At 39.6% G+C, this 21,560-nt stretch overlaps 2 protein-coding genes across 3 annotated transcripts in view; one reads left to right on the plus strand and one right to left on the minus strand.

Moving 5' to 3' along the window:
- Positions 1-6,756, minus strand: part of srgap3 (SLIT-ROBO Rho GTPase activating protein 3) — a 57,041-nt gene extending 50,285 nt beyond the window's left edge. For both annotated transcript variants that reach the window (XM_079342564.1, XM_079342563.1), the window contains exon 1: positions 6,098-6,756. In XM_079342564.1, the coding sequence (XP_079198690.1) occupies positions 6,098-6,161 (64 nt within the window). In that variant the 5' untranslated portion in view covers positions 6,162-6,756. The remainder of the gene's footprint in view (positions 1-6,097) is intronic.
- A 5,540-nt stretch (positions 6,757-12,296) lies between these two features.
- On the plus strand, positions 12,297-20,947 carry thumpd3 (THUMP domain containing 3). The gene is made up of 9 exons (XM_079342044.1): positions 12,297-12,631; positions 12,771-12,848; positions 12,923-13,351; positions 13,732-13,862; positions 17,104-17,173; positions 17,710-17,825; positions 17,933-18,037; positions 18,191-18,314; positions 20,372-20,947. The coding sequence occupies exons 1-9, from the start codon at positions 12,374-12,376 to the stop codon at positions 20,561-20,563; spliced, it is 1,503 nt and encodes a 500-aa protein (XP_079198170.1). The 5' UTR covers positions 12,297-12,373; the 3' UTR covers positions 20,564-20,947.
- The last annotated feature ends 613 nt before the right edge of the window (positions 20,948-21,560 follow it).

The raw sequence follows: 21,560 nt of genomic DNA on the forward strand, positions 1-21,560 counted from the left end.
AAATAAAATTGCCTTTCTATGTAACTGGACCTTTGTATCAACAATGGTAGACTGATTCGAATGATCATCTATGCCTGGTACGCCAGGCATAGATGATCGCCCCTTTAAGACAAAACAGATTATTTCTTGAATGACTAGTAGACAAACTCTCAATTGATCAAGAGGCAGCTGCATTAATCACACTGAGCTGATAGAGACCCAGAGCAGTCAGCAAAGTTAAGAGAAATGAAGGACAACTGAATGATTTATAGGTTTGTCTTGGTCTTGGTTCTTATGTCACAGATACATCCCAGATAATTCAGGGTTTTTTTGGCATTTTTTTTTAATCCTGACATTTCTGTCAAGTGTGTAGTTTAAATGTCAATACCATGGAATCAAATGATCACCTGGCTGCAAGACGTATTGTTTTTCTAAATGTATGCTGATAGCGTTATTTACCTTCATGCAGGCTCACCCTCACTGTACGTCACACAGGTGTAACGGGGGACAAAGGGATACTCCACCAGTACTGCATATGGAAGTAGGCACGTTCAAGGGGCATTAAAAGATTGTGTTTGTGCATGGGGAGCTTCGCTGCTTCTTTAACGCTATGAGGCACTGTGAATTCACAGACTCGGACACCAATATTATACCATTGTGGAATCACTTGGACTGTCGTTCATTTTGTTTTCCTTTCAATAACCCCAAGCTAGCTGTTGCTTCTACCTGCTGGAGGAGGTTTCATGCTCTCCATACACACACACAAGTTGTATTAGACTTTTCATATTATTGATAAGAAATCTGAGTCTATTCTCCAAAATGTGAAACTTTTCCTCATGACTTTGCTGGTATTTATAGATTAAAATCCTCTCCAATGAGTCAGCAGTAGACCAACTTCAGCTAGCATTTTTTTTTGACTAGTCAGAGCCAACCAGACAAACAAACAAACTCTGAATGAAGCCCAAAAGAGTAAACAAGCTGTCCCACTGAAGATTATTCCGGGTAAATAGCTGGTAGAAGATTTTTTTTTCTCTGCAAATGTTCTCTCAGTCAGCAGCAGGTTTTCCAAACAAGCTGGCAGCTTGAGGATAGTCAGCCGCTGAGTCAGTGCAACCGTTTCTCAAGCCTAAAACATGTCATTTTGTACACAGCCAGCTGCATGTGGCCCGGCAGGGTGTTAATAGCTAACCAACCAAATCAAACCGTAATGGTTACAATTAAGCTCCATTCATGAGACACATTTCTAGCAACAACTGAGCAACACATTGAGTTCCAATAATAAACCCAGGTTAACACATCACTAGCCCTGGGTATTGTTGAGACCACAGGCTGTGTTTGCGATCATTATTTCTTTGCTATAACCACCATGAACCCTGAACTGCTCTGAGCATTTACTTCGCTCAGCAGAGCTGTCTGCAGCGAGCAGCAACAACAAATAGAGACACACCGAGTGTAATGATTCTCATCAGCATTTAAATAGAAAAACAACACTTGTTGCAGTCAGAACATCATTGTATCCCATGGTATATTCTTTTTTGTTTAAACAATAAGAAGCTACGTTTTAAGGACCTCTTCATAGAAAACAGTTTTGCTTCATTTGAGCAACTCTCTAAGAAATTTAGCCTACCGAGCACTCACTTCTTTAGATACCTGCAACTTCGTCACTTCCTCCGTAGTCAATTACCAAACTTCCCTGAGACACCTGACACGCATGTTGTTGATGCTCTCCTCAACCTGCATCCCTCACGAAAAGGGCTAATATCGATAATATATGACAGACTGGCAGCTATTAAACAGGCCCCCCTTGACAAAATCAAATCTTCCTGGGAACGGGATCTAAACCTGTCTATTTCGGATGACACTTGGAGTTCAATTTTTAAACTGGTCAATTCAACCTCCCTCTGTGCTCGTCATAGCCTGCTACAGTTCAAAGTAGTGCATAGGGCCCACATATCAAAGGCTAAATTATCCTGCTTCTATCCAGATGTTGATCCCTGTTGTGATAAGTGTAGGACTGCTGAGGCTTCTCTTATCCACATGTTCTGGTCGTGTCCCAGTCTGGAAAAATACTGGAGAGAAGTCTTTCAAACATTGTCTTCAGTCCTTCGTCTGAATTTGGAACCTAATCCTCTGCTGGCTATTTTTGGCACCACAGGAGACGACAACCATCTCACTCCCAGTAAGCGCCGCACAATTTCATTTGCGTCACTTTTGGCCAGGCGGGCCATTTTACTGAAGTGGAGGGATGCTGCTCCGCCCACCCACGCCCAGTGGCTTAGAGACCTTATGGCCTGTCTAAAGCTTGAAAAGATTCGCTATTCAGTCTGCAACTCAACTATTAGGTTTGAAAAGCTGTGGGGGCCTTTTCTGGAATACCTTAGGAACCATCAGTAAACCTAATTGTCCCAGATCTTGGTTATCTTACAATAAAAGCAGACTTGTTTACCTTTTTAGCTTTCCAATAACCTGGCTTCCAGCTCTGTAACTTTCTAACTTTCTGACTCGCTCCAGGCAAGAGACAGTGTGCGGTTTCTTTTTATTTTATTTTTGTTTTCGTTCTGTTTTTTTTTTTTTTTTTTTTTTTTTTTTTGGGGGGGGGGGGGGTTTGTCTTGTTTTGTCTTTCATTGCTCTTTTTCAAAACTGTTTACGCCTTGATTCTACCGATTGAGGATTTGTGTGGGTACAGGAAGTGACCAGTAACTGTAGATGTGTGATGCGAATTATGTGGATCCTCTGTACGTTGGTACCTATATGTATAGTACAAATGATAAAGTGTACCTGTTTATTTCCGCTGATTTACAGTTTGCACACACCCAATGTCTACCTCTGAATACCTGTACTCCCTTGCTGGAAATGTGTAAAAAAACTCAATAAAAATATTCTTGAGAAAAAACAATAAGAAGCTTTGGGGCATTTTTTGTTTAATACAGCTGTTGTATAAGTACAGATTGCAACATAAGAATTACTATGTGTATTATTGCAGCTAGAAATATAGGCTATGACTTTATAGTTTTACCTTGACAAGTGTATGTTCCATGATAACATTGTGGCAAAACATGCTTTAATTTGTGTACAAGACACCTGTTTTACATTACACCTTTCAGAAATGCGTGGTTATCAGAGCACCTTCAAGTTTATTGCATCTGCTGGTGAGGCTAAACATGTTTGGCATTTGGTCTGACAGGATGAAAGAAACAAAGAGCTAAAACTAACCAGAAAAAAGGAAACCTGAACACGGAGGTGTCAAAACCCTGTCGTCTTCAGTCCCACCTAGAACATGTTTGTTTGTTTGTTTGTTTGTGTTTGTTTGGTTAGAGTATGAGCGTACATTCAATGCACTTTGAGGACCCTTTCCATAAGTTGTAGCCATCATTAATGCTGATCTCAACAGATATATTGTCTTTGAGAAGGCTATGGTTACATCTGTTTTTAGAGCAGTCAGCTGAATATTTTATAAAACATATATTATTGTCATGTTTGTGGCTTCGAACATGAACTAGCAGACTGAACTAGCATGTTCAGCTGCACTTGAGTGTTATTCAGGGAACACAGCAAACACAAGAGGTAACCTGCTATCTGTCAGGTCAAAGTACAGTACAGCAAAAAGATGTAAACTCAAGGCTAATGTCATAAAACTTAGCTAAGCTGAAGACCACAGAGTCAAGCCTGGGTGCACTCATGTCTTGACATTTACTGGTGTTGTTTCTTCAACAAGCTAATTTCCTTATGATCACTGGACTTATTTAGCAGCCATTTTTCGAATACTTCATTCTGTTCATACTCGTGTGTTTATACCATTGACTGTCTATGAAGATGGACAAAGTCTCAGCTACATCACCATTTGTTTCTGATGGGCTGTAAAACAGTCACCATTACTGAAGACTTCCCCTCTTCCTGCAAGTGCAACAATGGTGCCACCTTCACTCATTCAAACCAAACAGTGTTTTGAGAGCAGGTCCAACACATGGTGAATGTGTACAAGGAAATTCTGAAAGAAAAAAAAATCTGCATCTACAGTAAATTTACTGAAATTATCTTTATCTAAAATTGTCACTCTCTTCGATGAATAAACCGTCTTTATTGACATGCTAATGCAGGATCTGCCAGCTGAACAATCAATCAATCAATCAATCAAAGATTATTATAATACATTTAAAACAAACTTGGTTGACCAAAGTGCAGTACAGGCAAAAAGCACACAAAAAAGACAATAAAATAAATAAAAGCAATAAAAACAGCCTAAGTAAAGTGAACTTCATCTCCCAAGGTCCTCCAGAGAGCTCAGCTTTGGCAGCAGGCCTTCAGGGTCTTCAAGAATTCATGAATGGCCCCAGGTTAACATATTAGAACAGTTATTAGTTACACTGTAACAGAGGAATTACATTTTACATTATGATGTGCTTTCACACCTGCAGTCAAATCATTTAAGCAAAGCTAATTACTTAAGTCTAACCCTCTTTGTTGTTACCGTTGAAACCAAGAGATTCTTTTATCACCCCTTGTACATAATAAAGCAACTCTGTGATCTTGTTATGACCCAGTCAATGACCCACTGATGATTTGCTCCCTCTGCCATGTAGACATTAACCACAAAGCAATAACTCAGAATAAGACAGGTGCAATTTCCCAATCTGAATTTCATTACGCTCTGCTCACTGCCATTGTTGTGAGGTGGTGGATGTCAGGAGAAGAGCGCTCTGTGTCTGCAGGCGATGCAACATGCCAGCTGTGAATGAGTAACAAGCAGCATTCACCATAAATTACCATCCGTCCTCCTCACACAGTTCAAGGGCCCTGCCTGTCTAATGCACACTGGAGCAGACACGGCATGGCTCTCTGAAACAAGAGCAACTCTCCCATGACATACTTGGATCAGAGATGAATAAATCATGCTGGAATATTCACAGCATTTTTTTTTGGAATGAGCAAAAACAAGACTGGGGTTATATGTGAGAATCTATCAGATCAGAAAATGATACCCCCTCCACACAAAGAAGAAAAGATCAATGCTACAAATCCACTCAAATGCCAAGCATCTTAAAGTCTGGACTGGTACATGATCAGCTGAGGCCCCTGAGGCGTAACATTAGTGAAACCACTGAGAGACAGAGTGCTGTGATGGGTCTGGGGCCTTGAAACTGAACCCCAGATCCACTTAGAGAAATGTCTGGTCACCAGACAGCGACCCTTTATTTTCTACACAACACAGAATAAACTGTCACTTAAAGAACAGTGTGAGTGGTTATATGGGTGGTAGTGTTAGTTAACTGCCTACATGGACTCTCTTGTTAGTTTTTGTTTCTTTTCCAACGCTTAAAACATTAGCCTTAAGCTCATCATATAAGAATCAATAGACTTGGATAAATTAGAAGTGCAAATTTCCAGTCAACATTAACTTGTGACTAAATTGTTTTGCTATACCAAACAGTTTCACAAATGTTAATAAAAAAAAGGTTCAGGATCATCAGTAAGTAAAATCTTTTTACAGTTAAAAAAGCCCCAGTGTAGTGACAATCATTCACACAGAGTGTTTTCCATGTTGCCAGGTGAGAAAATAGCCAATCACTGACAATAATTCAAAAGGCACAAAAAACGTGAGCAGAGTATGAACACTGTGCTATGGTTTAAAGCTGATGCCATATTGACATCCCCAACCATTTTAACCCACTGAATATGTACTATTTGAATGTGCATCATCTGTGTTCACGGCATTAAATAAATTCCCAAACATGTTTCCACATCTCTGAAGAACGATTTGAAATAATAAAGGCAAAGCTCCAACCTGTTTCAACACAGGGGTAATTTTAACACAACCAGCCAATACACTTGTACAAAATAACACAGACACATTTTAAAACATGTCATATTTTAAATTCATGAAGGAAACATTTGCACAGCAGAGCGAGCGAGAGACAGAGATAAAACTGCTCTACTATGATGCCCTTGTCATTGGATTGACTGTCACGGTTCATCAGATGGGAAAATCTTTATTAACACTGTAAGAGGCCGTTAGAGATGTCTGCAGCAGAGACATGAATGACACAAGGAGGCTAATAGACTGGCTCTTTTTTTTTTTTTTTAAACAGGCGGACACACAAAAACACAATCACACCGTACCTTTCACTTGGGTCTCATAATCCGCTATGATCTCCTTATCCTTCTTGAATTTAGTAGATGACATCGCTTCTTAGGTTTTAGGGTAAGCCCCTGCAGGTCGGGGACTCTGTTAGGTCTTAGGTGAAAATCCCAGGACTTGTACCGTTCCTCCGTTGTTCCTCCTTTCTCCTCCTCTAGTGATCGTGCATTGAGGAGAGTTAGTACTCCTGGCAGACGGAGAGTTTTAACTCACCTTGTGGGAACAATCAAGGCAAAAAATACCACGAGTAGCCTAGCCAGTCCAGCTTTGCATTCCTCTCCTTTTTTCTGCAAGGTTTTTTTTTTGTCGAGTCCTTCTCCTTCTCCTCCTCCTCCTCCTGCTGCTGCTGCTGCTGGCACCGGTCAGCTCAAAGGCTTCAGCAGGAAACAACAAAAGAGCGAGCTCCTAACTGTGATAACAACATGATGAAGAGAGCGGAGCTGCTCGTGAAGGTTTCAAGAAGGCAGGACCTTGTACCTTCTGTACCCGAAAAGGAGTAGACATGCGTACATGCGAGGAGGCAGGCAGGCAGGCAGACACTGTTCGTACTCTGACAAATTGCGCTGCAGGGAAACGGGGATTCAAAAGACTGTCACGTGAGCCTCCTCATATTGTCAGCCACCCGTCCTCCTCCCCTTTCTCCCCCGCCCTCTCTCTCTCCCTGTCTCTTTTTTATTTCTCTCTCTCTTACACACAAACACATACACACATAGCTTAACATAAATGTATCTTAACAGGTTTGCATATTGCCTATGATAATGATAATATAACTATGCTCATTTACAATTTGCCTTAAATGCTCATACCTAAGTATGTGAAAAAAACACAATCACAATCTGTAGCTGCCATGTTGCCGCTCAGGTTTCATTCAACAATCATAGCTATTCATTTTTCCAGAAGTAGCGGAAACAAAATCCCCATCTTTAAAATCCATTGCCATGGAAACCACACATTTTCCCTCTGCATTACATTCACCTACTGCTCCGATGTGGCACATTTCTGCAGAGAGCATCTTCAAAAGGCATATCGGAGACTTGTTGAAGTGACAGGCCTGGCTTAGGGGTGACACACTTTACTCACCACAGGTTTTTAATGTGTAAGCATGAAAACCTTCCTTCTCTCCTATCCACTTTGTTGCAAACAGGTATATCCTCATACCCCTGCTACATGAAGAGTTATTTCTGCCTCTGTTTGTATGTCAGCAGCACTTATGCCTATGAGTGAAGATGAATGTGAAAGCTAAAATATTCCAAGAAGGAGAATATAATTCAAAGACTTGTTTAACCTTTAATTTAACAAATGCCTTGAGGGGCAAGTAAACAAAAGACATAAAGGTTTTTATAGCATGCATAAGGCTACGCAATTAAAATGTATTTGGAATATGGCAGTGCAGAACTGGGAACAAAAAATAATTAATGATTAATGAGTAATCATTATGTGCTTAATGTTGGACAGTGAAGCAAAACTTACCAGTCAAGATTTGCCTTTATATTGTGTTTGAATGAGCTACATGTGTGCCTATTGAACTCTTGGGTTTCCATCCTGGAAAACTAAAACTGGAAATTCATAACATGTAAACAAGCAGCTTTTCAAAACACTGTGAGGACAAGGACTGGGGGTGTTTTCTGATAGAAACTGCCATCTGTGATTGTTTGTTTTTTGTTTTGTTTCTAACAGTCTGTGGGACTCAGTTTGTTGTCTGTCACTTTCACTTTTCTCAGTTCAGGGGAGGCAGGCTGTTGACGCACACTGAGTGACTCAAACCTGCAAACTGACACACTGTAGATACCTTCTGCATTTCAGTTCCATCTGCTGCGCAGGCTGCAATGTATATTTCAAGCTGACAGGAGGAACAGATTTTGACAGATTGTGAATCTATTCTATCATATAAAATGTTGGTTGTTTTTTATCAAATCCAAACACTGGACATTAAAAGGTATGTTTTTAAAATGATTATAGGTTACTGCTTTTTACCTGCATGTTATAATGAAGAAGTTATAACTATATTGTAATGTGCAATAAAAAACTTTTTGGAGCAATATGCATCGAAAACCACTGCAAATATGAATAGATAACTAACCATTACTTTACTACTTAAAAGAAACAGTACAGACCCGCCAATCTTGGCTTTAAATGTATTTTTTACACTGCAATGAATGACCTGGTGTTACTGATCTTAATACTGACCATATTCACATGGTGGCCATGTTGCTCTGTATACATGTAAGGAATCAAACAGTTATCATTTCACCCTCTCTCAATTTTTCTGCATCTGAAAGGGGAAGACATGGGTCACACTTTACGTTAAAAAACAAAATTGACCATTCATTGTCGACCATCAGATAACAGCGAACATTAGCATTCATAAACCTATTACTTTACTGTAATAGGTGAAAAGGCGTTGGCTAAGGATAATGTAGACTGTGGTGATGTTAGCTTGCTAACAGAATATTTGCCTGTCATTTAATGTTACAGGCTAAGAATAACATTAGCTCGAAATTAGGTTAAAGCTAACAATAGTTTTTGTTACTTGACTATAGGTACTTTGGGTGCCTATCAAACATTTCAATTACATTGCAGCTGGATTTTCAATAGGCGATAAAGTGTACAGCACTTTAATGTGAGCATGGGCCTCATAGTATTATGCTGCATTACTAACATTACAATATTGTGAAAGAAAGAAAGTATATTGCACATATTAGATGGAACAATGTGCAGTCTACTCAAATTATTTGAACAATACAGAGATAAGGAAGATTTCTGAACCCACCTCTTAACCCCAGAAAAGCCATTCACACAGTTGTAGTGATACCTGACCTGCTGCTTTCCCACAAATAACTTTAGAAATCAGGTTTGAATTCTTTTGGTGTCTAGGCTTGTATTTTCTATTAGTTAAAGCAGCATTAACTAACATTCACACAGGAGTAAAGCCCCTGAGGCATTTTAAAAGCCGAAAGAGTGTGTGTCAATGTCTGTGTTGTGTGAGAGTTGAGAGACTGAGTTTGTTTATTCCTGTGCTGTGTGTCTCACTGCATCCCACTGTCTTTTTTTGCCTCATAGTTCCAGTTGTGTGTCTACATGGCTTTCCAGGCCCTGTGTGTAACAGCAACTGTGACAGAGAAAGGCTTGCTTACTGGAGGGTCAGTGACAGCAGGGTGCTGCTCTTATTTGTGTTTGCAAAAGAGAGGTATCCTTTCTGTATCCCTGCATCCCTCTCAGGAGCCCTCCTTTCCGCACCCCTACTGTATCTCTCATCGAGCATCTTATTGGGCAAAGACGGGAAAGTACAACTTCACTGTTAAACAATACAAAGATCCATTTTTGGATCTTTTAACTATTCCTTTCTGTGGTGCAAGAGTGGGAGCTGCTTTCGTCTTCATTGCAAACGGGAAAAATGCAGCCTACCACTGAATGCTGCTTAGTTTTCACATGTTCTTTCGTAGCTACAAATCTCTTAATAAATGTGCAAACTAATGGAGAATATTTTTTTGGACTGAACAAGTGGAACGAAGACGGCTGTTTGGAGGTGATAATTGGAATTGCTAATCAAAATCACAAATATTTTATTAATCCCAGGGGAAAATTCAGTAAATATAGCTGACTCCATGTTAATCTATTGCTAAGTACAATGGGTTTGAGCAACTGAAGTATACCATTTAGGCCTGTGTGGCTTCTCATATTCTTATGAGTTATCCTGCATTACTTAATGAATTCTTTATTCATTACTTTTGATGATAGGTTGCAGAAGATTTCTTATGGGTGCAACGGGAACAAAAATCGTACATATACATAATAGTCTGTACAGTTACAGATACAGAAGCTATCACGTAATTAAAGCAGCAATACAATGAGACATTTTGACTTTTAAAGTACAATTGATTTATATTTCTGACTTTCTATGCAAATGACAGAAGCTATACATTTTACATGAGGAAATAAAAAATATATATAGCTCATGTCAGCTAAAGTATTTATGTAGAAACATCATAAAATTGCCTGTGATTGCAATATTTAACTTATAGACGTAAAAAAGAGATATTTTCAATAAATCACAAGCTATATGGCTTTTGTTCACATTTATGCCAGCGTGTTTACGTTAAATACAAGTCGCTCACAACATCTTCTGTTGTCCTTGAAATACTTCCAGCGGGGAACGATGAACAAAAAGGAATCAGAGGCCTCATGGTGAGCAGGCCCTTAAACAATAGCTGTATTTGCAGATAGGGACCCACAGAGAAGGTCTACTTCCATGATCTGCAATTTTGTTTCCCGTCCCCTGATAATCGCTGATCCTGATTTACACTGTTATTAATCAATCATCAGGTACCTGAGCTGAGAAAGCAATATCTCTTATGCTGAGTGGATCTTCCTTAAGAAGTCAGCTCATGTCTCTCTTAGTGTCACTTTGATCCAAACAGGTATTACCACACCAAGAGAGGGATTTGAAGAATAAACCAAGTCATGGACTTTTCAACACTGAGAAAAGATCATACTTGATTACTTTTAGGATAGTCCACTCATTCTTACATGCTTCTCTTATCCACATTGCAGGTTATTGCAGCGAGGTGAAGTCACATGTGAAGATAGAAGCAGCTCAGCAGGCCTACCGACATTGGTGACACCTGAATTACTTATAAAAAAAAGATCATGAGCAACAAACCTGAAGCTGCAATACTTTGCCCTTTGTTTTAAATAAAGTTGAGTTGAGTTTTTGTGTGTCTTTGCAGAGTTAATACATGCATGGATTATTTTTTTAAAAGTTGCGTTCATATCTTGAATAAAGTTTTCTGGATTGTTTGAATGTTCCCTGTGAAAAGCTGCCATCTGTCATGCAGGACTTTTTGTTCCATGACTTCAACAAACGCCTACTCGTCTCTTCAGCCTCCCACTAATCTATTGGATACAACAAAAACACAACTAATAAACATAGTGGATTTAGTAAGCACAAAAAAACAAGCTATGATAAAAGTGTTATCTGGTAAAGAGAAATACCTTTTTTTTGTTTTGTTATTGCAATAAAGATTTCTAGGTTGGATTTTTCCACACTCACAATGGCAAGAGGTAAACAGCTCATTACATTTCTAAGGTTATTTGCTTTAAGAATGACCTTACACATAGTCAAAGCTGTTACTTATAACACTCAAAGGTTTATCAACCATAGTAAGAAATACAGTATGTCACAGAGAAAGAAAGTTTTATCACCATTCTTCAAGTCAACCTTTTTTCTTTCTTTTTTTTTGACATCATTTTTTACAAATGATATTATTATATGCTAGGACAAAATATTCCCAACACATTTAGGCTTCCCATTCTCAAGTGAAAACATGACACTCTGGCGCCCTCTGCTGGCGATGTACCCGGAAGTTGTAGCTATTAAAAAGAAGCGAAGACATCGAGTTTTTTTCCCCCTTTCCCATAATTCCTACTAGATTTCCCATAAGGACTTTGTCTTTTAAAGTAAAACAGACTTAAAATCAGATATGAGGATATAAATTAGCCTTTCTAATCTAATTGAAAATGAATGGCAACTCTCTGTATTCACTAAGCAAAGTTATAATGTGTCCTGTTTCAACATGGATTTAAAAAAAAAAAAAAATCCAATGATCCAAATACTGATGGTTTAAGAAGCACATTTACATATTGTATTCAAAAACTTTAAATTTACTCCGATCAAAGAAACTAATTTGTATACTGAAGGAGTTACCGGAAGTCATGTTGTTTTTGTCGCTACAGTGCGGAAGCGGCATGTCGTCACCTCGTGTCTGACTTCAGTTAACGACTTCAATTCATTTGACACTCAGCGTTTTATGAATGTTTAAAGTATTTACAGGTGGGCTAATGACAAAACTCACGTGTTGTGATGTACTAGCAGGCTAATGTAGAATCTGTTTGAAAACTTACGCTGCCTTGAATTTTATTCGTATCCACTTTTTTTTTTAGCTTGTTCAAGCTAACGTTAGCAAGATAAACATCTGGAAACGTCCCAGTTTCTGTAATAATGTTACTTGTCAAAGGTTGTCTATAAATTAACAGTAACGCCGGCTCATAATAATAACATGATATAACACCCAGCAGGTGATTTGCTCTTTGCTTTTTACCTCTTTCTACCTGTGTATGGCAATCAAGCTTCATTGACTGAATGTCCTTCTCTCTTGTTTTCTTCTTTTCTTCTATGTGTTACATGTTATCAATAAAGCTTGGCAAAAACTGAAATACCATCCAGTTACATCTGCGTGTCTGCCACACGATTTTTCAAGATGTCCTCAGAAGAGGAAGGTGCTGTAGACCAGGAGCACCTTCTGGACCCTGACACAGAGGAAACATCCAGCTCTCCCTCCTCTGAGGATCATGTCACAGCTGGGGACATCATCACAGTCACTATTGGAGCAACCGTGCCCACAGGCTTTGAGCACACTGCTGCTGAAGAGGTCAACGAGAAGATTGGTGTAGATACACGAATAAGCAAAGATCGTGGCCGGATATACTTTCCCATAACCACTGACAAGCTTTTCCAGGTATGAGTTTGAGCCTGTGCAAGCTTTTTGTCCTCAATATGTCATGTGATATGATTGGTGATATATTTTTAAAAATGACCCCAGTGGTGATTGACGTTTTGAATTGTTCTGTCTTGTTTTATTAAACTCTCCTATGTAGGTCCATCTTCTGAGGTCTGTTGACAACCTTTTTGTTGTGGTAGAGGAATATGATCATTATCAGTTCAAAGGATCTAAGGTAACATACATTCTTCTCTATATCTAGCTGATCTTAATTGCATCATAAGGGTAATGAATGCTTGTTTTTTACAGGAGGAAACTTTGACAGAGTTGATGCAGCTTGCCTCCAAACTCCCCTGGACTAATGCCTTGGAGGTTTGGAAATTAAATCGCACCCTTAAAAAAAAGAAAGGCTATCGAAAAGGAGGAAATGGCGCCAAAGTAAAACCCAGTAGCGTGGCTACAAATGCACGAGTGCCTGACTCTGAGCAACAAGAGCTACCTCAAGAAATGTCTGCTGCAGAGAGCCAGACAAAAGTAGAGAGCACACCTGATGTGGAGAGCTGCACGCAACAGGCCGAGGAGGCTGCACCTCATGCCAAAGTCATCAAGTTTCGTGTGACCTGCAACAGGGCCGGAGACAAGCACAGCTTTTCCTCAAATGAGGCAGCCAGAGACTTTGGTGGGGCTGTGCAAGAATTTTTCCAGTGGAAAGCAGACATGACAAAGTTTGACATAGAGGTAGGCGTTGTTGTTGATTCTCCATTGCACAGGCCAAAAACAACTCTGCATGTTCAGGTCTTAATGTTAGTCACAGAGAAACACCTTGGCTGAGTAACATTCTTCCAAAAAGTATTGAATAGCATCACAAGGGGATGTCCTTGATTTGTTTTCTTGAAGCAACAGTCCAAAACCCCGGGAACATTTACAATCACAAGAGATCAATAACTATTGAAGAGGATATTTAATTGTGGTTTCTGAAACTTATGTTCTATAACCTATAAAATTAATCAAAATCAAAATAGTTGTTTTAGCTTTCTTATGATTGCTTCAGCTCCCTGTGTGCATGGTTGCATTGATTATTCATTTCTCGTACTGCGCTCTGGGTTTCAACGCTGCAGGTGTTACTGAACATACACAATGAAGAGGTGGTGATCGGCATCGCGCTCACAGAAGAGAGTCTCCACAGGAGGAACATCAGTCACTTTGGACCCACGACACTGCGCTCTACCTTGTGCTACGGCATGCTCAGGTAATTCTATAACTCTGTTTTCAAATCAAAAAATCAAATCAAATAAACTTTATTTATCCGTTAGGAACTTCGTTGCAGGGAAAGCGCCAGTACAGAAACATAAGACACATCATATACCATTCACACATTAAAATTCTGATGGTCATGAAGTCCCTAATAAATAGCTTAAAAACAATATAATAGATTAAAAGCGGATACAGAAACGGTGAGTCTGATGACGCGTCACTAGAACAATTTCGCTCTTAAATGTCTTCCAAGTTGAGGCTTTCACAATATTTACATTATTGAAACACTTTACCACTTAAAGTTGTTTTTTGTCTGAGTGAGCTTGTTAGTCGGATGCAGCGATGGCCATAAAAAGCTTTCAACTTTTGAACCTGACATTATACATGTAATGACAGGCGAGGTGGCCTTAGACAGCTACTTATTATACAAAGGAATGGGGAAACTATGTGACAAAAACACGGCATTGCTGCAACAACAGAGGTTTTGAATTTTAAATATGTTTACTCCCACACGCTTAAAAAGGAATGGCACATGAAAAAAAGACGGTCAAATAGATGAGGACAATGGACACACACCAGCGTTACATTTACAAGAAGCTGAGCTCTGTCCCACCAGTTGCCAATAAACAACATATTACTGTCTTTTTGTAGACTTGTGTCAAATAAAAGTATGTATACTTACACCAATCCTTTCCAAAGAAATATTTCCAAAACACCCTGACAGAACTGTCCAACTATCTTTCCATCTGAAAGGTGATGAGGACGTGTCTGCATGACTGAATTCTGACATATCCAGGCACGTGTTGCCAAGAAACACTGATCTCTGCGTCGATAATAGCTGAAGTGACTGATCAGTGTTTCTTTTGGAAAAGTAAATACGACACTCCCTTAAATAACATTTTTCTATGAAGCAGATACTTTCACACTGCGCGACAAATGAACGGGACATGTCCATTTGTAAAAACCAAACGAACAAAAAGTCTTTATCCCTAAATGATTTATCAAGTCTTTGATTCTGTTAGTGATGTCAGCAGTTTATCGACAGTAGTTCAGTGTGATGTGAGGACTCTATAGAAGAACTTGTTAAATATTGTAGGTAATTTAATTACTGAAGCCTGATGGTTAAATTAAAGGGATACTTCACCCATTTGTATCATTAGAAACCTGGTAGTATTTTTGCCATGCATCCTGCCCTCATTCTGCCTCTGTCCTTTTCTGAAAAGCAGCTTTCATAAAACTCCTCATTTGGCGTCACTGGAGGCTGTTTTCATTTTGATTAGCAGGTGAAACTACATACAGTATCTCTACTGAAGCTACAGACCTATCACAGATCAGTGGGCTGGACCTCACTCAAAACGTAACATCCGCCATGTTCCTTGGAGCTACGCTAACAGGCTCTGTGCAGAAAGCTGATAACAACAGAGAATGATGAAGTATGTTTGAACTATAAATTGATATGGATGAAGGGGATTTTGTAGGTCTTGTTCTTAAATTGGATGTTCTTGGCTATCTCTATATGGTGGCGAGGCGGCTCGGCTCAGTGGTGAGAACAAGAAGCTCGGGCCGGCTGGACTTGGGTCAGACTGCTGCTGTCACTGTTTGCCAATGGACACAGACATAAAGTCCGTTTGCTGCCAGGAATTTCCAAGATGACAATTCCTTCTGGAAGAAATTTCGGAATCAGTTGCGGAAACATCCATATGTGTTGTAGTAAATGTATGTAGAGCACCGCAGCTACAGAGAGAGAAGCCTGCGGTGCTGTGCATTCTGGGAGTTGTTGTCTATCAGCCACATGAGCCATGAAACACTTTCTGCTTTTTCTCGGTCAAGAAGGCCCCAACTTCAAAAAGTATTTCACATTTCTACTACATCCAGTATGTGACTCAATGTCAGTACACATTCATGTTTCAGCAGGTGAAGTATCCCTTTAAGTATTACTGCTTGATCTAAGTTTGTTCATGTTTCATTTTGAGATTTCTGATGCATTATCTTCACGCATTACAAGAAAAAAAAACCCACCAAGAATGAATTTAGTACAGTACTGTCAGCAGAGGCCATGAAGCCATTTCAAAGCCTGCTGTAAAGTGAGGCATAATTAGAGGAAGACAAAGGTTTGTGGTGTGTATAATCGAGTCGATTAGCCTGGATTACTCCCTGTACGTAAGTTCACTCTGATCCAGCCCAAACTAAGTATGCAAATGTTCTTATAATCAGGTCACACTCTAATTAGAGCTTCCGGAAGAAAGTCATAGTTTATTCAGCGATGCATTCAGTATTTGAGCCAAAAAAATCTTCTGATTTCGAGCGCTCTTGTTTCTTATCGGACAAACACAAAGTGTCTGAGTCAAACGTCATCACAGCTTTGTAATGCAGCGCTTCATATCGAGAGGTTATTTACAGCATCATCTCTTCATGATGTTGTCTCGTTGGGAGTAACGTTGAATTCCTGAGCTGAGTTTTGTTCAGATATTGAGCAATGTGTGTTTGTTGTTGAGATGATGTCAGAGACCCTTTTCTTACTCTTTTTGGAATATATTCCTGAAGTTGTTTAAAAATGATAGAATACATTTAAGCAGTTATTTATAGATGAACTCTATAAAATGAAAATATATTCAAGATGAATAATTGAAACGGTGTAGAAGTGAGTCAATGTGCTTTCTACTTCTTAAAGGGAGGGGTTTGAAATGATCAGGTGTCTAGTGTTAAGTTCCATTTACCATCGGAACTGGGAAGTCTGAGTTGGGACTGACGTCACTCCCGAGTTGATCGTGTTCCAGTTACATGTCAGAAAAACAACATGGACACCACCAGGAGTACCCTTGTTTTGTTAGCTAATACCAGACAATAACAACACACTATGTGATAGTTTGTGCCCACAAAAAAAACAAAAACATATCTACAGATAGAAACTTACATGATAGTGTTGGTGTGATTGATTTAATCAGACAAAGGAGCAGGCAGTCAATAAACACTGTCGTTACAGTTTTAACATACTGTTGATGCATGAAGCAGCCATGTTGGATTCTAACTAGGGTTACTAAATTTTCTTTGACTTTCCGAGAAGTAAATTCGACTTCAGAGGGCGTTCCAGTTGACACTTTGGACTTGGAACTCGGAATTTCCCACTTCCCAGTTCAACTTCAACGCAGCATAGTGAGACAGAGCAGTCAGGCTTTTTATGCATCTGATATTGAACATGAGGCTGCATTGCTCTTAAATCTTCTGTCTGTTGTCAGGCTGTGTAAACCTCAGGCATCAGATGTAATCCTTGATCCGATGTGCGGGACTGGAGCTATACCACTGGAGGTGAGACGTAACTTAATTACCTTTTCTACAACTTTTTTTTTTTTTTTCCACTAAACACATTGTGTGTGCATTGATAAAATCCTCTTGATTGGTTCATAATCTACTTCAAACTATGCCATTTACCAGACTGAAAAACAACACATCTGAACACAGCACAGACAGACGATGACTTCACCAGCACTCTGTAAACATAGAGTCCATATAAACATGTTCTCTACTGTTTCACTGCAGCCATTTAGCAGGACTGATTTCTTTGTAAGATAAAGAAAATGTAAGCTAACTTCTCTTCTCTTTTATCCTAAATAAGGCCTGCTTAGCTTGGCTCAAACATTCGCTCACATCCGCCAACGTCCTCTCACTATCTGAAAATCTCCTGACTCAACACGTGTTCCTGCTGGACATCGTCAATGTGATTAACTGAGTGCTTTGAGGACGCTACATTTACTCAGCGGTGGTTTCAACATGACAGACAAAAAAAAAAACCCCAGAAAGGCAGCTTAATTCTGTATTGTTGTTTTTTTCTTTTTCTTATTTAGGGGGCCATTGAGTTCAACAGTTCATTCTACATTGCCGGTGACAACTACGACATGGCAGTGAACCGTACAGTCAACAACATATGTCACATTCAGAAACGCAGAGCAGACAAAGGAAGGTGAGAGTCTGACAAAAGGAGAGGGACACTTTGTAGTTCACTAGTTCATAGTCTTAATTTCAAATGTAACTTGAAATCTTTTTTTTTTTTCTGATGCTTTCATGCAGTCCGTCTGGTTTGCCCATTGACACTGTGCGGTGGGATCTGTGCAACTTACCCATGAGGACCAGCTCTGTTGACATAATCATCACTGACATGCCCTTTGGGAAGAGGTACCATAACAATAGTGGGCTTCATTATTTGGTTGATTTAACAGAATGTTCAACATGTGAAATACTGATATACTAAGTCATAACCAGTACATTTATCTTGACGGTGTTTTCTCAGCGATCATAGGTTAAACTCCCTCCTCTGTTTTCTTGAAGAATGGGCTCTAGGAAGAAGAACTGGGACCTCTACCCGTCCTGTCTTCGAGAAATGGCCCGTGTGTGCAGGCCAGGCACGGGGAAGGCGGTGTTGTTGACGCAGGACAAGAAATGTTTTTCCAAGGTAACCTAATGCCCACGCCGATCACAGGAATTTCCGCAAGAATACGTTTCCCAGTAACCTTAGACGCTGTAACGTTAGAAGTTCTGATGAAGCACATAGTAAGTCAAGTCTCCGTGTTCCTTCTGACACGTTCACTTAATCCAAATGTGAATCTGGTTTTAAACGTGCGTTAACAGCCTTTGCATACAACGCACAACCTGTTAGGAATGCCACACCCACCTTCTCTGCCAGCCTTTATTCTCATTAGGCAGCATTCAGTTGCCACTTGAAAACGGGCCAACATAAACTAATCACCTTCATGTGCTGACAACAAAGAAACGAAAAGGAGTTTAGTTTTTCAGGTTGTAAACCGGTTGCCTCATTCTGGATCAACATGATGATATCCTCACAAACTGTTGATGATAACTAATGTATAATCAATGCAACCTTTTCTACAGTATGTATTCCAATATAGTAACAATGATCTGTTATTTTACAAGGAAGTATGAATGAAGACTGAGGTGTGAAAAGGCTGTGCGCCTTCATCCCCTGATGCTACTACAGGCGTGGAGTAAGAGCACTTTTCTCTTAGGACAATACAGAGTAGTCACCGTGTTCCACCTAACAACAACGGTTGAGGTTATCATCTCCACCCTTTTACAAGCAATGGCGGTGCCTTTTTCACACCAGCGAGTTGAAGAGAGAGGCGTGTTCAGATTAAACTCAATAGTGCATAAAGAATACACGATCGAGTTTCATCATCATGTGAGCATGTGCAGTAAACATATCAGTAGGGGACCTGCCTGATATAAGACGAACAGTTTTAATGTGGTGTGATGGCATTTTAATGTGGTGGCGAGTGTGAGGTTAACTTCCATGATAAAAGCAATGCTTAAAGGCTGCTTGTACCAGCATAGTGGTTTATTTTTTAAATGTCTAGCCCTCGTGAAGGATTTTTCAAACGATGAGTGGTTTTTAACAACTGCTTCTTTTGGGGGAATCTTTTGTTCACCGAAGGTTGATTCATCCTTTTTGAGTCATTAGACGTGCTATCTCTTCTTTAATGTGACTGTTCCAAACAGAACTGATTTCATTTGATTAATACCGTACAGTTGTTAATAAAGTAGGAAGCAGTTTAGCGTGTTGCAACATTTCTAGACCACTTTTTGAAGATGTCCTCTTGGAATCTAAAGAATTTTTACACGGCCTTGTCTCAGACTGGATGGACTACAGATTTTAGATCAAACCACCACTGAGAGGCTATTTTTCCTCTTCATTACTGTGGTTAGACATTCTTTCTTTAAGAACAAATAAATTGAATTCATTAAAAATTAGATTTTTATCCCCAGGTTACTGCCACACTGTTACAGTGTCATAGGTGTTTTGGTTTATTCTTGGTCTTGGTCTTGACTCTGTCTCGAACCCTAAATGTTGCGATCTTGTCTGGTTCCTGGAGCACTGTGGTCTTGGGTACGTATTGGCTAAGTTGGCGTGAGCATGCTGTTCTTTGTACACTGATGGTTTCAACTGGAAAAAGACTTAAGGTGACCTGATACCTGAACATACAGAAGTATCAAACAGTAAACCACTGGAAACTTTTCGCGTCTTTTTATTTTGTATCGTATTCATTTCCTGCCAAATGTTTCACAAGTGTGAGATTCTGCAGTTGATTTATCATCAAGGAAACCTTTCAATAGTTCCTGCTTTGTCAATTTGAACCGCGGACAGAGCCATGAGTCAGCAGTTTCAGACAGTGACAGATTTATTTTGTTAATATCTGGCATTCCCATTATGGACAAACTGACTACAGATTACAGTTGTGCTTTGTGGTGAAATGTAAAAATACACTTTTGTTCATTTGTTTTTTTTAATCCAAACTAAATATCTAAATAAGGTCCTTCTGCTTAGAAGCTTGAGCCAGGATGAACTCATCCTGCATAATCAGTTTAAGTTATCAACCCACGATGTCTTAGAAGAAGACTTTAAACAGCTGTATTTGTCTAAGCAGAGATCATGTTGGACACAAAACAAATGTCTCATTTGTTGGTGTGACCTTACAAGATTTATGTTGTCCCCAGGCTATTTCCAGGATGGGAGGACTGTGGAGGAAGCTGCACACTGTTTGGGTCAATGTTGGAGGTTTACATGCTGGAGTCTACCTTCTTAAGAGGACCGCGGCTGTGTTTGGTCAAACTCCGGAGGACATCTATGAATCACGAGCAACGGCTAACACGCAGGGGGATGAGAAGGATGTCAAGGAGCTATCTTAATTTACATCCTGCATTTAAGTTCTGAAATGTGTCTTTCAGGAAATGTTTGATTTGCAGTATTTATATTTTCACTGATTTAATTTCATAATTCAGATTATGCCGGTCAAACATGCCAAGCCGAGTTTCATTTCTGTATTTCTTGTTTAGTTTAACTGAAGAAATGGCTAACTTGAGAGGGCAAGCTTCTTCTTTTTTTTTTAAATTCTGAAGTCATTTAGAAGCCCTCTCTCACTCTGACTGAGGCAGCTCATTTATCTCATTGTTGCTGTGAAACCTCCAGGGAGATGTTTCACTGCACACTTCAGACAGGACCCAATGTTTCCACTTTACATGAAGCACACATTGCTTTTTGTTCATGTCAATAAATATTCAAATTTCATTTCATTTGATTTCTTTTCATGTTACTTTTGTCCAGGAGCCTTTCAGTGTGAGTCTTTTTTTGTCGGTACCACACCTACACAAAAGGGAATAACAAGTTGTAGCAGAAAATGGTTTTAGTCTTTCTCTCCTTTCCTATATGTCCATCTAAGATCCTTAATTCCCCCATGATTTACGTGTTGAACTGAGCGCACAATAGGTGGAGACACATAAATCTACTGCATCAGCTGATGAGTGCAAAAGGGAAGTGTCTGTGTGTGCGCGCGCGTGAGTGACTAATAAGTGACGACAGATTGAGGTGTGCGTGCGTATTTGCATGTTGGATTAAAATTCCCTTTACCCTTTAGTCTAGTAATAGTTTACCCAACTCTCCTAACGTACTTTTCCAAACTAGAAACAATATTGTAGGATTATTAAACAGGTCCTGCCGCAACATGCAAAGCGATTAGCGGGACAGGAAACCCCTGCGTAATAAGTAGATTCTGCCTCAAATCAGTGTTTTGACTGTTATGATGATTATAAGCAGATGACAACTGAGGCCATTAAATGCTGTTTTATCTGGAAAAATGAACCTGCATCATACGAGGAGTTCAGAATCAAAATAAACCCGTCTCCACGT

The sequence above is a fragment of the Symphodus melops genome, assembly GCF_947650265.1.
Source record: "Symphodus melops genome assembly, chromosome: 4".
NCBI classification, from domain to species: Eukaryota; Metazoa; Chordata; class Actinopteri; order Labriformes; family Labridae; genus Symphodus; species Symphodus melops.

Excerpts from the sequence above, each read along its gene's own strand:
- thumpd3 (XM_079342044.1), top strand. The coding sequence starts at position 12,374 with ATGTCCTCAGAAGAGGAAGGTGCTGTAGACCAGGAGCACCTTCTGGAC. Across the intron at positions 13,352-13,731 it reads TGACAAAGTTTGACATAGAG|GTGTTACTGAACATACACAA; the intron begins GTAGGCGTTGTT and ends TCAACGCTGCAG. Across the intron at positions 17,174-17,709 it reads CTGGAGCTATACCACTGGAG|GGGGCCATTGAGTTCAACAG; the intron begins GTGAGACGTAAC and ends TTTCTTATTTAG.